At 41.1% G+C, this 22,287-nt stretch overlaps 1 protein-coding gene across 1 annotated transcript; it reads right to left on the bottom strand.

The window, feature by feature from the left end:
• Positions 1–5,491: 5,491 nt before the first annotated feature.
• On the bottom strand, positions 5,492–22,186 carry MYL12B (myosin light chain 12B). Its single transcript, XM_055237151.2, has 4 exons — positions 21,828–22,186; positions 10,678–10,876; positions 6,337–6,498; positions 5,492–5,986 (listed from the first exon to the last, which is right to left on the bottom strand). The coding sequence occupies exons 2-4, from the start codon at positions 10,859–10,861 to the stop codon at positions 5,814–5,816; spliced, it is 519 nt and encodes a 172-aa protein (XP_055093126.1). The 5' UTR covers positions 10,862–10,876; positions 21,828–22,186; the 3' UTR covers positions 5,492–5,813.
• Between the last annotated feature and the right edge of the window lie 101 nt (positions 22,187–22,287).

Genomic DNA, 22,287 nt, shown 5'->3' with positions numbered 1-22,287 from the left:
TTTAGCATTAGGTATATCTCCTAATGCTATCCCTCCCCCTCCCCCCGCAAGCGTTTCTAAAAGCTCCCTTTGACTTCTTCAGTGAGCGGTTAGACACCCGTCGCAGCTCCTGAACAGCTGTTTGGCACCCTGGTAACAGAAGAGAACTCACATTCATTACGTGCTTCCAAAGTGCTGGGCGTTAAAACACTCCCAGAGAGAAGGGTCCTAGTTTTGCTATCACCCTCGGCTCTCAGATGTAATGTGCACTTCAGTAAGTAAGAACTGAATAAACAGATTGAATAAAAGATTACTTGAGAAAAGTACAGTAAGCACAACCTCCCAAATGAGCCAATCTCAATTTACACTCGGATTATTAAAAAATGCGAGTAGACGAAGGTCTTCAGATTGGTTTTTGCTGTGCTAGTTACCAGTGTCCAAGAGGCAATATGCATCATCATCAAGTTCATTCAGAATGACTGTCTGAAAGGAAGCCTGTGTCCTGGCAATACAATCAACTGCAGTCACGTGCGACTGGTAAAAGATGAGGCTGGTCTCCTGCAAGACGTGTTAGAACAATGTTTTATATTTAAACACACCCATTTATACACACCACACAAAAACCTTTTCGTATCTTTTGAGACCAGCCTGGCCAACATGGCAAAACCCTGTCTCTACCAAAAATACAAAAATTAGCCGGGCGTTGGTGGCAGGCACCTGTAGTCCCAGCTACTCGGGAGGCTGAGGTGGGAGAATCTCTTGAACCTGGGAGGCGGAGGTTGCAGTGAGCCGAGATCACGCCACTGCACTCCAGCCTGGGTGACAGAGCGAGACTCCATCTCGAAAAAAAAAAAATAGAAGCTGTCTCATAGTCATTTTTGCTAGAGCTGTTTTTAATCAGCTTAGGTGCCTTATTAGAGTATATTATCTGGAACTATAATAGATACAGTTCTCAACATTCCTGAGGTGGTAATAATAGCATTCCTATATAAAGCATAATTTTACAAAGTATTTTCTTTTTTTTTTTTTTTTTTTTTTGAGACGGAGTCTTGCTCTTTCGCCCAGGCTGGAGTGCAGTGGCGCAATCTCGGCTCACTGCAAGCTCCGCGTCCCGGGTTCACGCCATTCTCCTGCCTCAGCCTCTCCGAGTAGCTGGGACTACAGGCGCCCGCCACCACGCCCGGCTAATTTTTTGTATTTTTTAGTAGAGACGGGGTTTCACCGTGGTCTCGATCTCCTGACCTTGTGATCCGCCCGCCTCGGCCTCCCAAAGTGCTGGGATTACAAGCGTGAGCCACCGCGCCCGGCCTACAAAGTATTTTCATACATACCCACTAGCTCTGTGCTTTAGCCTTCTCATCTCTAAAATAGAAGTGATAGTAACAAGAACGACTTGTTCAAGTCAGTAAGTTGAGGAAGTCTGGTCTTTTCAGTGCAAAGCCTATGATCTTATGTTCAAAAAAGGTCATTACTTCGGTGTAAAAGCTGCTGGAGCCAAGCTGAGATTCTGGCACTTTCCAAGCACTCAATAAATACTTGTAAATTAATGAAGGAAGGAGGAAGGAAGGAAGGAAGGAAGGAAGGAAGGAAGGGAGGAAGGGAGGAAGGGAGGGAGGGAGGGAGGGAGGAAGGAAGAAGGGAGACAGAGAGAGAGGGAGGGAGGGAGGGAGGGAGGGAGGAAGGAAGGAAGGAAAGAAGGAAGGAGGGAAAGAAGGAAGGAAGGAAAGAAGGAAGGAAGGAAGGAAAGAAGGAAGGAAGGAAGGAAGGAAAGAAGGAAGGAAGGAAGGAAGGAAGGAAGGAAGGAAGGGAGGAAAGAAGGAAGGAAGGAAGGGAGGGAGGAAGGAAAAAAGAGGGGAGGTGAAGGGGAAGGAAAAGGCAAAAGGGGTGGAGAAGGAGAAGGGAATTTGCCATTGGTATTTGTAAAAAGGAGTCCTAGAGATTATTCCCTACACTTGGGGTTCATGAAATAGTATGAATTTAATTGTAAGACTTTTCATCATTTATTTAAGAAACAATTTTGACAAAGTCACAGCATTACTGACAATAATGCTGTCTATATACTCATGATTTGGCTGCTTTATCTCAAATTCATTAGGGAATGGGTTAAGACAGTACTATACTAAGAACAATAGTGACACCTAGTGACACTTCTAGTTATTGTCTCTAAAATTGCCTATGACAACCCTTCTAAAAAAAAAAAAAGATCCGCTTAAGAGACTGTGATGTGTGCAATCCATCATCTTCATCATTTTTCTATACAAGAAACCTTTTCTTGAAATTTTAGTATGTGATAAATCTTTACATCCTTATTCAGATTTCCCAGATGATGTTTCTAAGGGACCTTTTTGTACCCGATTTTTCAGTAGTTTATGTTTCTATTTCAAAAACTGTTTTTCTTATAATTTAAGAAATATAAATTTATTTTATATTTCTGTTTCTTATATTTTGGCACATATCAATTTTGAGATGCAAATCGGTATAATTGCTGCTTTTCAGGATAGACAATATTAAATATATACATTGTGAGACATTCTGATCAGGCTACAGGTACCAATTATTTAATTAGGAAATTATAGGTTTAATGAGAAGCACCCATCTTGGTCAAAAAGTGTAGAAGCTAGACACTTCTCTAGCTTCTTTAGTTATACAAAGTTGAGCAGGTCAGGTAACTTCAGTAATCTCATCTGTGAAATAGGATGACAATTCCTACTTTATCCACTTCCTAGAGTTCTGAGAATCAAGTACAATAACAAATGCTTGTAAAACTGGCTCATGACCATAAGAAACTAGTGATAGTGTTTCCATAATCATTTTCTTGGGAGGAGCACAACCGCCTGGGCTCAGGTGACTGCCCCACTGCTTATTCCTTGTGTAACTTTGGGAAGTTACTTCCTTGCCCCCTGACATTTCATTTGTAGAACAGGGATAATAAAAATACCTACCTCAGGCCGGCCGCGTTGGCTCGTGCCTGTAATCCCAGCACTTTGGGAGGCCGAGGCAGGCGGATCACTTCAGGCCAGGAGTTCGAGTCCAGCTTGGCCAACATAGTGAAATGCCGTCTCTACTAAAAAATACAAAAATCAGCCAGGTGTGGTGGTGCACACCTGTAATTCCAACTACTTGGGAGGCCGAGGCATGAGAATCACTTGATTGAACCTGGGAGCAGAGGTTGCAGTGAGCCAAGACTATGCCACTGTACTCCAGCCTGAGTGACTGTCTCAAAAAAAAAAAAAAAACCTACCTCAAAGGGCAGTTGTGTAACGTGTTTAGTACATAGTGAATACTCAGTACATTTTCACTGTGACCACACACACACACACACATTCTCACTGCAGTGGCCACGGGATCGACCATAAACTAAAGAGATTGTCACCATGTGGTTCTCAAAAGGAGAAAGATATTAAGTAGACAAAGTTTTCATTGTCATTATTAATAATATTCACTGGACACCAAAAAGAAACAGTCTTGGCCCAGGTGTCTTCCACTACTGGATTCCAGAACGCTCTTCACAAATAATATAGATGAAACAGAACAGTGTGTCAGGTAAACATAAGGCAGTCAAGAAACAACTAAGTTTTTTTTGTTTTTAATCTTCAAAACTTTTCTCTCAATTTTTCAAATCTGGCTTTAAGCAGATCAATAAAATAAGCACAGTTACGATTATGCCAGAGATGGAAACAAGGCTGAGCTGGAGAGGAGGAAACAGGACCCAGAGAGGCGTTTTATAGCCATCTCCCCTGCTGCCTGAGTCCACGCTGCCCGCTCTTGCCTGGACGACGGCAACAGCCTCCATACTGGCCTTCTTGCTTCTCTTCGTGCCCCTCCATTCCAGACAAGCACCAACACTGATTTTAAAAATATAAATCACCTTTCTTCCCCACAGTTCACGTTAGGACTCTGCTCCAAATACCCTCCTTGGACCCGTATCATCCATGTGCTCTCCCGATGCTCCTGCCCCGCATGCCTTGGAGTGGACAGCCTCATCCTGATCCTCACATGGGCCCGGACCTTCTTCCTGTCATTCAGATCTCAGCTTACCACCCGCTCAGAGGCCTTTCCTGACCACCCTGTCATGCTGCCTAGTTCTCTGCACAGCACTTATCTGATATTGCACATGGATTGTCTCCCAGCAGAGAATGCAGTCCCACGAGGGCAGCATCCTTGTCTGTCCCACCCCCCAGTTATCCCCAACCCTTACAACAGTGTCGGGCACATAACAGGTGGTTGACAGTGGTTCAATGATCATCAAGATTATCCCACCGTATTTTTCTGTTTCCTGTGAAACACACAGCAATTCTCCACCTGGTTTTGTGACACTTTGTGACTTTAAGCTTCTAAGTGGAAAAAAGAGCCTGATGTGGATTCTTATATTTGTTAGATCTTGGGCAGGAGCTTCAGTCTAAACCTCAGGTCTATTAATAAAAAGTTGAACTGATACCTCAGAGACTAAGAGGATTAGGTAATAAATACGACAGTTCGTATGAGCTGCTCCCTCATTCTAATGATAAAAGGAAGCCCAGGTAAATTGTTAGCAAGTGAATACAGACCAGCCTACTGCCCCAAGTTGTAAAGCACCAATATTAAACAACATATAAATGCTTTGGTGTTAAGCAGACAAAATACCATCACAATAATTTTAAGAGGGGAAATCGGTGTTGAACAACATTGGGTAATTTTTTAAAACGGATTTTTTCCTTTTTTAGATTGTTCTCTTTATTCTCATATTGCTTGGCCTTGAGGATTCTGAGCTCAGAGCAACCTTGTCTTTTGGCTCTTTTCTAGTCTATATATTACATGAACTGCCTTCAAACACACAATAGTATTGTTTATTTTAACCTGGGATACAATTTTCTGAAATTCTGTTCCAATAATCAATTACCCCAAGATTCTTTTAAATTTCAATAATGACCACAGAATTGTATCATAATAGAACAGAAATGTCTTGACTCTTTTAAGCATTTGGGGCTTTTCATAGAGACAGTATCGTAGTTCCAGCACTGTGTGCTCTGAAGTTAGGTGCCCTAGGTTGGAATTCCAACTCTCACGTCCTAATAGTTACCCTAATCAACTACTCAACTATGCTAAGTCTTCCCACTTGAAATACAGGGCTAATAAAAATCCCACAAGGTTGTTGGGAAGATTCAATAAAAATTGTGTAGGCACAATGCTCCACATATAGTAAATGTACAATAACTAATCTTCGGAATTTTGCCTCTTCTCAGAATCTTAGATGAATGTAATGTTTAATGTCTTCCCAGATATATTCTATATTTATCATTTAATAAACATCTGACTAGAAGCATGAAAGAAACAATGGCATGACTAGTTTTTACTGCGTAATAATGTTAAAGGGTACTTAAAAGTTCTGAAGAACACTGTCCTATATATGTGAAAAATCAATTTTCCCATAAAACCTGAATCATATGAAGTTGAAAACCTGAAAAAAGGACTACCCCCACCTATCAATCATTTGTTTAGCTTGCCATTACATTGCATTTGAGTCAGCATAATCTTTATTTCAAAATAACATTTTTATTATATAAAAATGTAAAAATCCAGCAAAACCAGAAATACGAATATATTTTTCTGGGCTTTCACATTTGTTGATTTTTATTCGCGATCTCTTTTTCAATACAATTTACACCCTCATCCCCATTTCCAGTCTGATTATACAAGTGCTAAGTGGCAGAAAGGTCTGGAATAAATACATCAAAAAGAAGAGGCAAAGCTGTGAAACTAAGTTGCATGCAATAGGTTCTATGAGGGTGGGGGAAGTGTCTGAGAAATAAAAGAGAGTAAGACAATGTAACTGGAAGATTTTAGCTAAAGTTCTTTCAGTCATCTTTGTCTTTGGCTCCATGTTTCAGGATGCGCGTGAACTCGATGTAATTGAAATTCCCCTTTTTGTCAATAGGTGCTTCTCTGTACAGCTCATCCACTTCCTCATCCGTAAACCGATCCCCCATGGTTGTCAGCAGCTCTCTCAGGTAATCTTCCTGAATGGTGCCTGGAAGGCAATAGAAAGAAGAAAGCAGTCATCAATACTTCCTGGCACTTTAATGGTTCATTTCTAAAGCTAGTTAATCTTAGAAAATATTTCAGAATATCCATATCTATAAACAAAATAAGTTAGTGAACTACGGCTATATGAACTATATCATTATGTTTTCCAGTTATTCTTAGAGTTCTGTGTTAATATTAGATCAAATCATTTAAAAGCTCAGAAACAGATCATATGCTTACGAAATTATTCTTAAGCAAATATTTTCTAGAGGTAAAAAAATAAAACCCTTTCTATTTTAGAGAAGTACTTTATATAGTCTGGAATGAGGCTGGGCATAAACAAATAGCACTCACCTGTTGCTTCTTCATCAAAGCAAGCAAAGGCATTTCTGATGACATCTTCAGGATCTGTGCCATTTAACTTCTCACCAAACATGGTGAGGAACATGGTGAAATTGATGGGGCCTGGTGCCTCATTCATCATGGCATCAAGGTATGCATCAGTGGGATTCTTCCCTGTAAGAATGCACATTTTAACATTTAAAGACAAAAACATTTAATTTCAATAGTTATTTCACTATTATGCTCTCCAACATATTTTAAAAATTTACATCATTTGAAACTAATTTTTCAATTAACTTTAAGAACATTTTTAAAAGATTATTTTTGACAACTTCAAAAATATTTGATACATCATTATAAAAATGTATTCCAGGCTTATACTGAAGGTTATTTATTCGTTTATGTGAACTTTCTCTTATTTTTCATTAAAAACAAAACAAAAACCTGAAGCCAGGCAGTGCCACATTATTACATCTTAACTTTTTTTTTTTTTTTTGGACTACAGGCATGTGCCACCATACCCTGCTAATTTTTTGTTTTTTGTAAAGACTGGGTTTCACTATGTTGCCCAGGCTGGTCTTGAACTCCTGAGCTCAAGTGATCCACCTGCCTTGGCCTCCCAAAGTGATGGGATTGCAGGCGTGCATCACCGTGCCCGGCCTACATCCTGAATGTTGATAACATCAACGGTCCATCAGGGGAGTCAGTTCAATACCAGTCATACAAAAAAATCTCAATATTCACACTTCCAGTTGTGGTACAGATGCCCATGAGTTGGTATGCTTCAAAGCTGTATTTGTAAGTTGGCCATTTAAGTCTAAACTGTTAGCATGGTTTTGAATTAGGTGCTTATTTTGAACAATGTTAGATATCTTCAAACACTGTTTACACATGTCATTGAACTGTGGTCTTGTTTGGTATCGTTTGTAATGGGAAATCTTAACCTCCATTCCAAGTGTGAACACTTCTTTTAGTGCAGTGGTGAGGGAACTCCCCCAACCTTTCCCTAGGAGCTGGAAGAAATCTCCCTGGAATGGCCAGACATGATGGGGGCGTTTTTGAGGCCCCATGGTGTGGGGAAAGCAGCACTGTACCAAGGATCTGGAATACTGGGTTTGAATCCTGGTTCTACCACTGGTTGTGTGATATAGGAGGAAGTGACAGAACTGGCATTCAAACCCAGTATTCCAGATCCTTCATTCAGTGCTGCCTTATATAGAATTTACTTCTTTTTTAAAAAAGTCTAACATTGACTGGTTAAAGTTGGTATCTCAAAGGTATCTTCCAGCACTTAAGTTTATATGATTTTACATGAAAAGAACATCTATTAGTCAGATATTCATATCTAAGGAACCATCTCAAAATTATACCCAACTAAGTCAAAGCTAGAATGACAATCAAAGCTACAATTATAGTTCATATGTAAGTTTTAATTCTGGGAATTTGGGTGAAATTTAAACATCATGTTGGCATCTATTTCACTGCATTGCAGTCCTACCTGATTACACTTACTCAATGTTCCAATATCAAAATTAGCCCAAAATTAAACTCAAGATTCACTGAATAAGTTAAAGTAGCTAAAAAGATCTACTTTCCTACCTCCAGACTTAACCCAACTCACTTGCAGCATTTTTTGGGGGGAAGAAAAACTGTAACCAAAAGGCGTGAAGAGAACTCTGGGGTACAAAAAGTTACAGGGATTTAAAATGAATCGGTTTAGGCTAAGCACTTACGGACCCGCTCAAGACATCCAATGTAATCTGTTGATTTGAAAGGTAAATATGTATCTTTTAAAAATTCATATTTATTTAAATTGTTATGGGTACACAGGAGGTATATATATTTATGGGGTACATGAGATACTGTGATACAGGCATATATTGCATAATAATCACATCAAGGTAAATGGCATAGCCATCCCTTCAAGCATTTATCATTTCTTTGTGTTACCAACATTCCAACTATACTGAGTTATTTTAAAACGTACAACAAATTACTGCTGACTGCAGTCACCTTGTTGTTCTATCCAATACTAGATCTTACTCATCCCATCTATACTTTTGTATCTATTAACCATTCCCACTCTTCTCCCTGCCCTTCCCAGTCTCTGATAACCATCCTTCTACTTTCCATCTCCATGAGTTCAATTATTTTAACTTTTAGCTCCCACAAATGTGTGAGAACATGTGAAGTTTGTCTTTCTGTGCCTGGCTTATTTCACTTAACATAATGTCTTCCATTCCATCCATGTTGTTGCAATGACAGGATCTCATTTTTTATGGCCGAATAGTATTCCATTGTACATAAGTACCACATTTTTCAAATCCGTTCATCTGGTGACGGACACTTATGGGTTTTTCAAATCATGGCTGCTGTGAATAGTGCTGGAATAAACATGGCAGTGCAGTTACCTCCTCAATGATACTACTGATTTCCTTTTTTTGGGGTATATACCTAGCAGTGGGATTGCTGTATCATATGGGAGAGCTCCTATTTTTAGTTCTTTGAGGAACCTCCATACTGTCCTCCACAGTGGCTGTACTTATTTACATTCCCACCAATAATGTACGAAGGTTCCCCTAAAAGGTAAATACATATGTTAAAGCAAACTAAATATGGCCTGAGAAAGACTCTGTACTTCTATAGTTGAGTCCTTGTGGATGAACTATATCCTAGCTTAATAGTCAGATGATTGAAAACCTAACTTAGGAGTGTGAGCCTGTAACAACTGCTAAGCCTTGGCCAATCCCAGCAGCCATACTTCAACCATTCATACACTGCTGAGTGTTCAAACCATGTTCAAATAAGGCATATGCCGAGCTGTAATCAATCCAGCCATTCCATACCTCACTTCCAATTTCTGTAAGTCATTTCCCTTTTTTTGCCTATAAATCTTCTTCTACCACGTGGCTGCACTGGAGTCTCTGTGAATCTGCTGTGATTCTGGGGGTTACCTGATTTGCAAATTGTTCATTGCTCAATTAAACTCCATTAAATTTAATTAGGCTGAAATTGTTCTTTTAACACATATCTTTAAAAGGATGGGTTTCTGCAAAACAGAAGGTCTCAAAGACAACCTCTGACTACCATGACTTGTTCATTCAACAAATATCTATTGAGCATCTATTATAAGCAGAGTATAGACTTGAGAGTTCAATCTTTGGAAGACGGCTACGTTCCTCAATTTTCCTCAGAGGCCTTCTTCAGTACTGATTTGCCCAAGAACATACTCAGACATTCTGAATGTGAGAAACACTAGGTTATAATCTAATTGCAAGTCAACAAATCAGATAAAAATATTTGATTCTACTCTCACCCTGGATAAAGAAAAGTTACAAAATGTTAACAATCAGTGAATATAGCTAAAGATGTATAGGTGTTCACTATAATGTTCTTTCCACTTTTTGTAGGCTTAAAATTTTTCAAAATCATATGTTGGATAGCAATAAGCACACACCTAAACTTTACTTTCAATGTGTTAGGAGAAATAATCAAAATCAAAAGTTAGAAGAATAAAAGCTAGCTAATCATTTTGTAGGCATTAAGAGAAAAAAAAAACCCCACCTCTTCCTTTGCCTTTTTGGCCAGTCAGCCAAGCAGGAGGACAGAGTGCAAAGTCTCACTGTAGGCCATCCCTGACCCACTCCCAGCCTGTCTCACCCCCTCCGCTTTGGCCTATCAAGGTCTCCTTTGCCTGCAGTTCTTTGACTCCCAACTGTAAAATAACTGCTGACTCTGGGCAGAACATGTAGGATGCTCCCTCTTGTCTTTCTTTTTAAGGTCAAAAGAAACAATAACGAAATCATACAAGGAATATTAACACCCATATACCAACATACAAATGACTGCTTATGTGTGCTTTAAATCCTGTATCTTTACATTTTATTTAGTTATTTAAAAAATCATACAAAATACTGTGAAAGTCTTCTTCCCTCTGTTCCCTTTTCCAGTCGCACTGCTCCTCCTTCCCAGAGATAACCATCATCACTTACTGTCACTCCTTGTTTATAACCTGTATTCAACCTTTATTAAGAATATTATTTAGCTACACTTGTTTGAAACTCTGGTATTTTGCTGCCTAGCCGTGCCCTGGCTTTCCATCTAGAGACCTAAAAAATTTAGCTAACAGGAACGTTAGCCTACCTGGGCACAGCATCTGCCAGGTCCCCAACCTTGTAGGCTTATCCCCATATGACTGGCCAAGTCCCAAAATAGCACCTCCCAGACCTAGAAATCTCTCCAGAGGCCTTTTGAGACAAGGAGAGAAATATTTGTACATCACACAAAAAAATGATTCATAAAGAGACAAATTATTATTTTAGGGAAAATACAAATAAAGAATATAAAGTCTACCTAGAGAAGCAAGCATATCATGCAAATCTTCCTTGTCGATGAAGCCATCTCTGTTCTGATCAATCATGTTGAAGGCCTCTTTGAACTCCTGAATCTGTGACTGGTCAAACATGGCAAACACATTGGATGTTGCACGCTGAGGGCGCTTCTTGGTGGTCTTGGTCTTTGCCTTTTTGCTCGACATGGTGGTTGTTTAATTCTGGATTAAAAAAAAAACAAAAACATAAAACAAAAAAGTGTATAAAACAAAGCAAAAACAGAATACATAACACCTAAAATATCAATAAGGAATTATTACTTCAATCGGGTAGGAATAAGTACGCACCTAAACTTTATTTTCAACGTGACAATTAAATGACTGAGTGGAAAAAAAGCAGTCTTGAAACATTAAGGAACAGAATTTGCCAGACACCAGTGGCTCATGCCTATAATCCGAACACTTTGGGAGGCCAAGGTGGGAGGATCACTTGAGACTAGGAGTTCAAGACTTGCCTGGGCAACATAGTGAGACTCCCGTCTCTAAAAAAGAAAGAAACACAATAGAAATTATTGATGTACCTTCTCCTAAACTTCAGGGGATCAATTTTTATGAAGTGAGAATTTAAAATATCTAACAATAGCTAGCATCTATGGAGTACTTACTCTGGCCAAGCAGTTATGAAGGCATAGGGCTTCCTCAAAGAGAAAGTCCCCAAAGTTGATCTCTTACTCTGACAAATACTGTCCCCTTTTAATCCTCACAACAGTTGTCTATGGTAGGTACTCTTATTCCCATTTCACTACCAGTATAACATAACCTCTCTGAGCCTCAATTTTTCATCAGTAAAACAGATATCTACTTCAATGCAAAGAACTAATTGAGATAACATATGTAAAAAGATTAGTCATGTTCAAAAAAGGTCTCATCTTTATAAATATCAAACCTACCCTTTCATCTTTCTAGCTATCCCTGCATTTCCCTTTTCCCTTGACAAGACTTTCAGAATACCAGTCTAATGCTGAACTGTCTTAATTTTTCCTTCTGTTTTTTATTTTAGAGATGGGGGGTTTCTCACTATATTGCCCAGTCTGATCTTGAACTCTGAGGCTTGAGATCCTCCCAAACTGCTGGGATTACAGACATGAGCCACCGTGCCCAGCCCCTTTTCTCTTCTTCCCAATCATTCTTCGATTCTCTGTAATATGGCTTTGGTAGTAGCCTCCAACACTCTACTGAAAGCCACCAATAATTTAATGTCAAGCAGAAAAGACACTTGTCATTTCATTTTTTACTTGCAGTTTTAAATAATAAATAAAACACAAAAATACCATCAGCTCTAGAGTTAGGAAGTCCTGAGTTCAAATCTCAGCTCCACCGTTACTAGCTACATATAACCTCTGAAAACCTACGTATCTGTGAGCCTAACAGCTTTAAGTGAGTTCTGTGAGTCTTAGCAAATAATCAAACTCAAGGGTGGTCTTAGGACATCCAAACTGGAAACTGCTGTCAGAAATGATGGTCTTGCAGACTGTTTCCATAACTTCCCGCAATGTGAAAACAAATGACTAGAGAGGTCAATGACTGAGCAGGGGGATTTTGGACCTGAGTCTCCAGGACTTCTGATATTGGGATTTTTTTATATAAATTTATTGTCTACTTCTATTTCTTCAAGCTAAAGAACATCCCACAGGGTGTTTTGAAGCCTGGCTTAGTGGTGTAGTTTTGAAGTACACCAGCCTTACAGTCTTTACTCTAACATTCCAACTCCTTACCCTCCCCATATACAAGTCCTAAATAAATGTTCATTTTCTTCTCTTCCCTGTAACTTAGTTTGTTATTTGACCTTAGTTATATCGAAGGTTAAATCAGAGACAGAATGTAGTCTACTAACAAGGCATTTGATTATGTTTTCATTCTTCTTCACATACCAAAACTTAGATTAAGATTCATTCTCATGCTAAAAATTTTGACTCAATTTCTTCAAGATTAGTCAAGTATGTCTGAAGGCAAAAATTATTAGTTCTCTCTCAGTATCAGCAAGTAATTTTTGTAATCGAGTTATTTAGAAAAAGTTCCCAAAGAGTTAAATATTTATTTTTAAAAACTAATCAGGCTGGGTGCAGTGGCTCACACCTGTAATCTCAACACTTTGGGAGGGTGAGGCCAGAAGACTGCTTGAGCCCAGGAGTTTGAGATAGGACTGGGCAACAAACTGAGACTCTGTCGCTACAAAAAAATTAAAAAATTAGCCAGGTGTGGTGGCGCATGCCTGTGGTCCCAGCTACTATTTGGGAGGCTGGGGTGGAAGGATCATTTGAGCCTGGGAGGTCGAGGCTAGTGAACCGTAATGGTGCCCCTAACCTCAGCCTGGGTGACAAAACAAGACACTGTCTCAGAAAATCAAATCAAATCAAAATCAGTCAATCGTATCATGCTACTTCTACAGTTAACCCAAAAATATACTATATTTAAACATTTTTGAAGTTTAATCCGAGTTCTCTAAGAAGCTGATACCAAGAGAGAATGAAACACCCAAGGATTTTATTAGGGGAAATGCCTGTGAGAAAGAATAGGGAGTTAGTTAGCCTGATAACTAGAAGAGCCATCACCATCTGATGGTGACGCCCAAGAGAAGGAAACAGAAGGCAAGTTGATGGAAGAGAACAAAAAACAATTCACTAACTGGTCCCAATCAAAATATGTTAGAGCAGATATAGGCTCAATGTAGTAATACTATATTTTAAATTTTTTTCAGACTTCATTTAAAAACAGTGGTACATTTGTATATGTATATGGTACCTATAAAAACTATACATACAATATCAGCTGAAAAGTGAGGCAAAGTTGCATCAAAATAATCAATCTGAAGGGAACTCTGGCCCCCAAAGAAATTACCACCCTCTCTCTTTCCCTTCTGAAATAAGTATCTTGGCTTCCTCCACCTTCTCACTTCCCACTCACTTTTCAACCCACCACAATCTGGCTTTCTGTTCTCTACTGCAACTGCTTTAATTGCCAAATCTGGTCTAAATCTTCTTGGATCAGTCTACTGCATCACACTATTATCCCTCTTTTCTTTGGAGACACAGCCACTGTTAGCCTGGTGCTCCATAACAGTAGAAATAAACTTTCCCAGGTGGAAAGGGTCCCAACCTTGAAGAACTTACGCTCTAATGAGGAAGACTGCTAAGCATTATATTGGAAAGACTGATTATGTAAAAAGGTGTATCTGACTTACTCTAGCTCAGTTCTCCTATTTCTAAGACTTCCTCCTCCATTTTCCTCTTAGATGTTTATCTCCGCTTAAATATTCATGTTTCCCAGTATTCTAGCAGCACATGGTTTAAAGTTCTTTTCAGTCTTCATTCCTTGGATGATCTCATCAACTTTCACTGTTATGACAACGCCTGCACCTCCCAAATCCGAACCTCCAGGCCTGACCTTTCCTTGGAGCCTCGGACTCAAACATCCAAATGCCTGTGAAAGGCACCCTTCTGGATATGCCACAGACACTCATAATCAACATGCTGAAAACTCAAATATCTCTCCCCTCCTGAACTTTACCATCTTTGTTTCCAATCATCTACCCAGTAGCCAGAAACCTAGCAGTCAGCCTCCCCAATCCCTCTCCCTGATGAACCAAGCCCTGCCTCTGAGAAATATTTCTCAGAGTTGCTCATCTTCCTCATTCCTCTGTCACCACCCTAAACCGGATCCTCATTATCTCTTGTGTAAAATATTTTTTTTTTTTTTTTGAGACAGTCTTGCTCTGTCACCCAGGCTGGAGTGCAGTGGCGTGATCTCTGCTCACTGCAAGCTCCGCCTCCCGGGTTCACGCCATTCTCCTGCCTCAGCCTCTCCGAGTAGCTGGGACTACAGGCGCCCACCACCATGCCCAGCTAATTTTTTGTATTTTTAGTAGAGACGGGGTTTCACCATGGTCTCGATCTCCTGACCTCATGATCCGCCTGCCTCGGCCTCCCAAAGTGCTGGGATTACAAGCGTGAGCCACCGCGCCCGGCCTCTTGTGTAAAATATTTCTATGGCCTCTTCACTATCCCTTTGCCTCTCGGCTCTCTCAAAACTACCCTTAGTTTTCTAGCCAGGGCTGTCTAAAACATGCATATGACCTCATCATTCCACTTTTTAAAATCTTCTTTGGCTCTCCACTTCCTAAAGAATAAAGTACCAAGTTCCTAAACATGGCGCATGAGTCTTCCTTTCCCTACTCTAGAATGACCTTTCCAGCCTCCTCTCTAGCCATTCCCTGCTTTGTACTTTTCCTTTAGCAACACCAAACTGCAAATGTCCCCAAGGTACCATGCCATATCTTATCTTGTATATCTTTGTTCTTGCTATTTTTCCAGCCCCAATTGCCCTGATCTACTTCTCTGCCTTAGGAACAGAGAGAGAATTAAAGATCTACTCAACTTACAGCTACTACCATTTATTAAGTGACTCATGTGCTAGAAACATTATGTACATTAAATGAAACATGCCCACCTGCTAAATGAAGAAACTGAAGGCCAAAGATATTAAATAATCTTGCCCAAGGTCACCTAGTGGCAGAGCTAGGATTCAAATCCCACTTGTTACAGGTTGTTTCTCCCTGTATATTTTCTACTTCCTACTAATACTCTTCTAATTATTTTGAGTTTAGCACAAAATTTTTTAAAACTTGCAATGCCACCAATATAATTCAACACTGATTTCTGAGCACCTACATTCCTCTAAATTCAAATCCTAGACAAACTGAGTTTTGAAATCAAGTCAATCTACACCAGAAAAACCAAGGTACAGAATAGAGTTGCAGTGAGCAAATGAAATGTGAATGGCACTCCCTGGAATTGTGCATTGTAGTAGCCCTGGTTGGGTTTAGTCAGGTGGCAACTGTCAGTCATGGCTTTCCTTTGAAACTTTGATCTAGGACTGTCCAATTTATTAATGTTTAACCAAGAAGCATTCAAAAACAACAGCAAACAAAAACACAAAAAACTAATCCAACCCTTACAGACAGAAAATAGCCATACAGAACACAGCACAAAATGAATGTAATAACCCTCAATAGCAGTAAAAACACTTCTTCCTTCCTCTGCAACACTGTTACTCTGATATTGCTATAAATTTCTAATATAAAGTGAACTAAAGGATATAAGTAGTACTCAGAGGTTACATCAAAGGCAGGCATGTAGGAATTGATACAGCAGTCCCTCCTTATCTGAGGGGGATACATTCCAAGACCCCAGTGGATGCCTGAAACCAGGGATAGTACCTAACCCATACAGTTAGCCCTACATAGCCACAGGTTCCGCACTCACAGATTCAACCGAGAATCAATTGTTCGTTTATTTGGAAAAATACAAACAAAAAATACAACAATAAAAATACAGTATAACAACTATTTATATAGTATTTGCATTATATTAGGTATTATAAGCAATCTAGAGATGATTTAAAGTATTCAGGAGGATATGTGTAGGTTATATGCAAATACTATGCCATTTTATATGGGAGACTTGAGCATCTGCAGATTCTGGTATCTGCAGGAGGGTCCTAGAACCACCCCTCTGCAGATACAGATGAATGACTATATACACTGTTTTTTCTTATACATACATACCTATGATAAAGTTTAACTTATAAATTAAGCACAGTAAGAGATTAACAATAACAATAAAATAGAACAATTATACTATAATAAAAATTATGTGGATCTCTCTGAAAACATCTCACTGTACTGTACTCACTTATTTTCAGATCTCAGTTGACCACAGGTAACTGAAACCGAGGAAGCAAAACCATGGACCGTGGAAAGAACCATCATATAGGATTACTGTATTATGTATTATAGGTGGCTGTGGTATCAACATACTTAGTTGATAATAAAAATGTTTGTAAAGTCACCTGCAGTACTGATATGCAAACAAACATGGACACCATCATCATTAATAAGCAGATACTGTCTATGTACTTCAGCATATATGGCTTTATCGAAGCTTGGGGAAGATGCTCACAGAGCACATTCTGTCAGTTACCTATGATTTCCTTAACATTGCTTTGAAGCTTCTTCCTTTAAGTATCTTAAGTCAGCTAGAGCAAGTAAATACGGCTCTTAAAACAGTGAAATCCTCTGGTTTCAATCGCGGCTGCACATTAGAATCACCTCAGAAGTTTCAAAAAAGTGATGCCTGTGGCCTCAAGGTAATGGAATGTCTGGGGGTGGAGCCCAAGCATCTGTATTTTCAAAAACGCACCAGGTGATTTCAATGCACATTGAAGGTTGAGAACCACTTAGATTATTAAGTTAACCACTTAGATCACATTGGCTGTTTATACATCTAGTTCCCCTTAGTTTTTCAATGTTGTCATTGTGGTTTAATGGAGATGCCGGAGACATAGATTCTAATTCCAGTTCTACCACTCACAAGTTGCATGACTGCTGGTCATTTCGGCTTTCCCAGGCCTCATTTTCCTCATCCATTAAATAAGTGTTAAGTAGATCAGAAGTCATAACCTGGCAGCTACCAAACTACATGCAGTCTGCACAGAGGTTCATTTAGTAATCCCTAGGGATGACCTTTAAAATGCCTCTTTTAAAAATTGAATTAGTTTGCCAACGTTTAAAAAAACTGAACATTTTACATAACCTAAATTTCAGATATTTTAAACAACTGTACAATAAAGAATCACTTGACCAGCATCCCGGAAATTCCTGTAGGTCATAAGTGTTCAACAAGCAATCCCCTCTACTCCCTACATCTCCTTATCCCAGCTGCTATTAGTTTGTTATCTGTCTGGCCCCTCAGAACACTTTAATTTGCTCCTCTGGTCATGGTGGTAGCCAGGTTCCAAGAAAGCCCTCAAAAATTCTCACGCCCTTGTGCAGTCCCCTCCAACAATGAAAAGTGTTGACCTGTGTAACCAATAAGATATTGTGACAATAAGGTATTGTGAAATGAGGGTGTTTGGCTTTGTCATAACAAACCTTGCAGCTTTTGCCCTGGTCTGTCTTGGATCACTCAATCTGCGGGAGCCAGGTCATAAAGACACTCACACAGCCCTGTGGAGAGATCCATGTGGCAGGGAACTGAGGATTCTTGCCAACAGCCAGCACCAACTTGTCGGCTATGCGTCAGCCATCTTGGAGGCTGATCTTCCTTCAGATGACTGCAGCTTCCGCATGTGACCTCATGACAGACCCTGTTGTGCCAGAACCACCCACCTAAGCTGCTCTGGCTCTGACCCTCAAAAATTGTTCATTGTTTCTGAGGTGCTAGGTTTTGGAGTAATCTATTATACACCAATAGAAAAGTAATAAAGCCACTGTCTCCTTGACCTCTTTAATGTTAAAATAGGGCAATGCCTTTATTTCAGAATTACAGCCACAGTCCAAGTTCCAAGGGACCACAGTCAAATTTGCATATCACAGGGAATTTTCCATTTCTGAACAGAAAAGTTTAAGTCCTTCTACTCAGTTTCCATCCAAGTTCTGTAGGTTCTTCTTTTTACTGCACGAGTCACCCTTCCTCAACATTCCCACCACCACCATCCTATTCTTTTGGCTGAATTCCTCTGGCTCTGACCAGCAAATCACTTCCTGATTTGCTAGTTATTCCTGCTTTCTAATTGGAGTCTCAAAGCTCTGGCCTTTTTCCTAAGTGCTGACTGAAAACTTGGTAGTATAAAGGTACCACTGAAAAATGAGGTAATTGGGGAGGGGAGGGAGGAGCTGGTTTTGTCAGCAAAGGATGATAAACAACTCAAATTTAAGCTGGGCCACAGGAGAATGCTAGTAGAGGACAGGACTCTGAGGGGGTCTTGTTAGCAGTGCTGATTTGTGAGCAGAGGCACAAGGTAAAGCCCTCAGAGTAGATGAACTCACACAGAAAAGCAGAGAGTAGTTCTTGGGCTAAAACCTAAGGTCATTTTTACTTCACCTCATCTTCACCAAGGTCTATCAGAATCTTTAGAAATTTCTCATGGATTCTTATGGTTATTACTGTAGTCAAGATGAATGTTCTAACTGGAAGACTCAAATGACTGGATATATAAGCAACAGTCTGAAAACAGCAGTCGTAAACAGAATTTAGTATATATCAAGTTAAAATACTTCACAAAATTAACCTCATATACCTAATGACATATAATTGTTTTGTGCTGCATATTTAGGCAAAAAAAACAGTTCCATAAATTATTAGAAGTATTTTTTTTTTGGGAGCCAAACTCAATTTTTTCAACTTTTTTTTAACACCACGGAAGCATTTCCCCTAGTACTCTATATGTATTTTAACACTTACCACATACACATTATAACACTGACATTTCTTTCTCTATTATAGGTTTTATGATCATTCCAGTTGGCTGCAAACTTTCTATTCTCTGAGCTCCTATATCATTTTGTTTTACTGCAGTGAAATTTATATAGTCAAATCTATAAACCTTAATAAGTTTTTATAATGTGTATACGCATGTAACCATCACCCCCATTAAGTTACGAATGTTAACACTGTTCCAGAAAATTCTCTCCAAGTTAATCACCATCTCCCACAGGCAACCACTGTTCAGATTTCTATCACCATAGATTAGTTTTGTTTTTGAACTTCTTATAAATGGAATTGTACAGTATATATTCATATATATGCCTGTCTTCTTTCACTCAATACAATGTTTTTGAAATTTACCTCTCTTATTGGGTTTATGGCACAATCATAGTTCACTGTAGCCTTGAACTCCTGGACTCAAGTGATCCTCCTGACTCAGCCTCGAGCAGCTGGGACTACAGGCATGAGCCACCATACACAGCTACTTTGCAAGGAGCGGTAGAGACAGGGTCTCGCTATGTTGCCCAGGTTGGTCTTGAACCCCTGGCTTCAAATTATCCCCCCACCTTGGCTTCCCAAAGCACTGGGATTACAGGTATGAGCCACCGTGCCCGACAATATTCATTCTTTTTATTGCCTTTTGCCTTTCCACCTTGGAATGCAGAACTTAGCAGTGTGCCTTGCACACGGCAGGTGCTCAAATAATCCTAATTAAGCAAATACATATATATATATGTATAGATATACGTATAGTATATATAGTTGTATATAGTGTGTGTGTGTGTGTGTATATATATATATATATATATATATATATATATATATAGTTCCTTCCTGTCACAAACAGAATTACACATACATGTTCATTACATGGTAGGTCCCGGATCTGAATTCCAACATGAGGCTTTTCTCTATGGTCTACCTATGGTTCCAGTCTCTTCCCCAAGAGATCCCTAAGGAAACTTAGTAGCTACCCACTGCTCCATACCTGGAAGAAGCAGTACTAACCAGGGACAATAACTGGGTGCTAAAGATGTGCCAGGCACTGATTTAAGCATTTTGTATGTGTCAACACATTTAATCCTCAAGACAACTCATCATATAGGTATTGTTATCATCCTCTTCTCTCAGATATGAAAATCAGGGTAAAGAGAATAAACAACTTGCCACACAGCTAGAAAACGACAGAGCTCAGAGTCAGGATCTGTACTCAGGAAATCTAGCTCCAGAGCTTGAACCACTAGCCAGTAACATCCTGCATACAGGCAGCTGAAATTCTCTACCATGAAAATGTGGATAGCTGGGAGTAACAAGCAATGACACCCCAAAGCTAATGTGTGGAATGAGGAAGGAAGATCACAAAGATGCTGGCAAAAAGGGTATGATAAACTCATCCCCAGATATACCTAGAGTCTTTGAATCTTGGGAGTAAAGGAAAACTAGTCCCATGTTGGGGCTCTAAATCCTGTTCTTTCCTAAGCTTAGCAACTCTCGTCTGGGGATCTGTCCTTCAGAAGCTGCAGTTCATCTTGTCCAAGCTTAGTCTCATCAAAGCATAAATGAACATCGAGTCAGCCATCATAAAAGTTGTTTCACTCAGCAGAGCCTAAACAAGACAAAAGCTGTGCTCTTAGTTACGAAGTCCAGGAGGGTCCACCACCTTGGACAAATTACCTCACCTCTCTGGGTTTCATTTTCCTCAGTTATAAAACGCAAAGGCTTCACAAGGTAATCTATCAGGTCCTACTGAATTCTAAATGCTTTGATTTTTCTCTTACCAAAAGACCATTCCAAATCTACCTTTAACTAAAGCGGCCAAACGAATCCTCTAAACATTCCTTTCTTATTACTCCGTTAGTGAAGACTCCAAAATTACTCTCTATGGCTTCTTACATAATCTTTTCTTTCTCCTAAGTTTTCAAGACATCCAATAAGAAGGTCCTACTTACCTATCTACCCTTATTTCCGACTATTAGTCATTACAGTTCTGTTCCATACCCGCCGGTCTCCCCACGGTCTGCTTTTCACAGGACACAATTCCCAGCTTTTGAGTTTTGCTCTTGTTACCACCTCCCACACATCTAGCTGGAAACGCTAAGTTCTCCCTCCTAGGGCTGAATCCAAGGTCTTCAGTGAGGTCACGATTCTTTTCCAAGTAACCTTTCCCTATTTCTGTTAATTGTCCTTTCTTCAATCAACACGAATAAACTAAACCTTTACAAGATGCAAGACACACTGAGCAAATTACAACTCTATGTAAATCATTACATTTGAGCCTGTATCAACCACACACTCGGGTACCGGCATGCTAATGGCTTCCTTGGAGGCTTCACCTTAGGCAAGACCGTACACTAGGAGGCTCCTCCACCCTCCAAAGCATCTAGGACAGTGTTGGGCACAGGGCAGGTGCTCCACACGAACACGCCCGGGTCGGCCCTAATCCACCGCCAGGACCCACCGCGGCGCCGGGAAGGCAGGCGTTGGCCGCGGGGCCGCCGGGCCGTCCAGGGCCCAGGTGTGTGAGGTCACCCAGGTGGCGCAGGGCCAGCCCACGCACGGCCGGGACCCGGCCACCTCTCCAGCAAGGTGTCTCCCCAGACCGGCTCCATCGCCTGCAGCCTCCCGGCCCCTGGACGTCCGGGCCAGGGCCTCGCCGCCAACCCTCCTCCCGCCGCCAACCCTCCTCCCTCCACCTCCGGCCCCGCGCGCCCTTCTCAGCCAGTCTGACAGGTCCCGCCGCCGCCTGGCCGCGCTGGGGCGGGGTTCGGCCGCAGGCGCGCGACGGGACGGGGCGCGGGGGTACGGAGGCGGCCCGAGGGGTCTCGCGAGCGGAGTCGAGCGCCACTCACCCGGCGCCAAACACCAGAACCGGGGCCGCCCTGCGCGAGACGACAAGCGACAGCGAAGAGCGTTAGGCTGTGGCCGGACAGTGGCGGCGCCGACACTTCCTGCCTGAAGGGGCGGAGCGGAAGGCGCACCGGAAGGCGCGGCGGGACCAAGTGGAACGGGGGTGCGCTGAGTGTTCGCGCCCGGGCCGGCGGGGTCTGCGTGTCCGCCGAGCGGCGGGGCTGCTAAGGCCGGACGCACACGGCCGGGGTCTTAATTGCCTCTCCGGCCTGCTCCGATCCGCTGCGATATCGTGGCCTGCGCTGCAGCGGTCGCCCGCAGCCCGGCCCTCGTCCCCCACTCCTTTGGTAGCTCCGCGGCCCTTCCGCATTCCTGGGCCCGCTGGGCGCGGCTGGGCAGGCAGCTCGAATTTGACCCCAGCGGGCCGCGATCGGCCGAAGACTTGGGGTACCCTTTGACCCA

The sequence above is a fragment of the Symphalangus syndactylus genome, chromosome 1 (assembly GCF_028878055.3).
Source record: "Symphalangus syndactylus isolate Jambi chromosome 1, NHGRI_mSymSyn1-v2.1_pri, whole genome shotgun sequence".
Classification (NCBI taxonomy): domain Eukaryota; kingdom Metazoa; phylum Chordata; class Mammalia; order Primates; family Hylobatidae; genus Symphalangus; species Symphalangus syndactylus.
The sequence above is the reverse complement of the archived record's forward strand: the minus strand, read 5'-3'. Positions and strand labels throughout refer to the sequence as shown.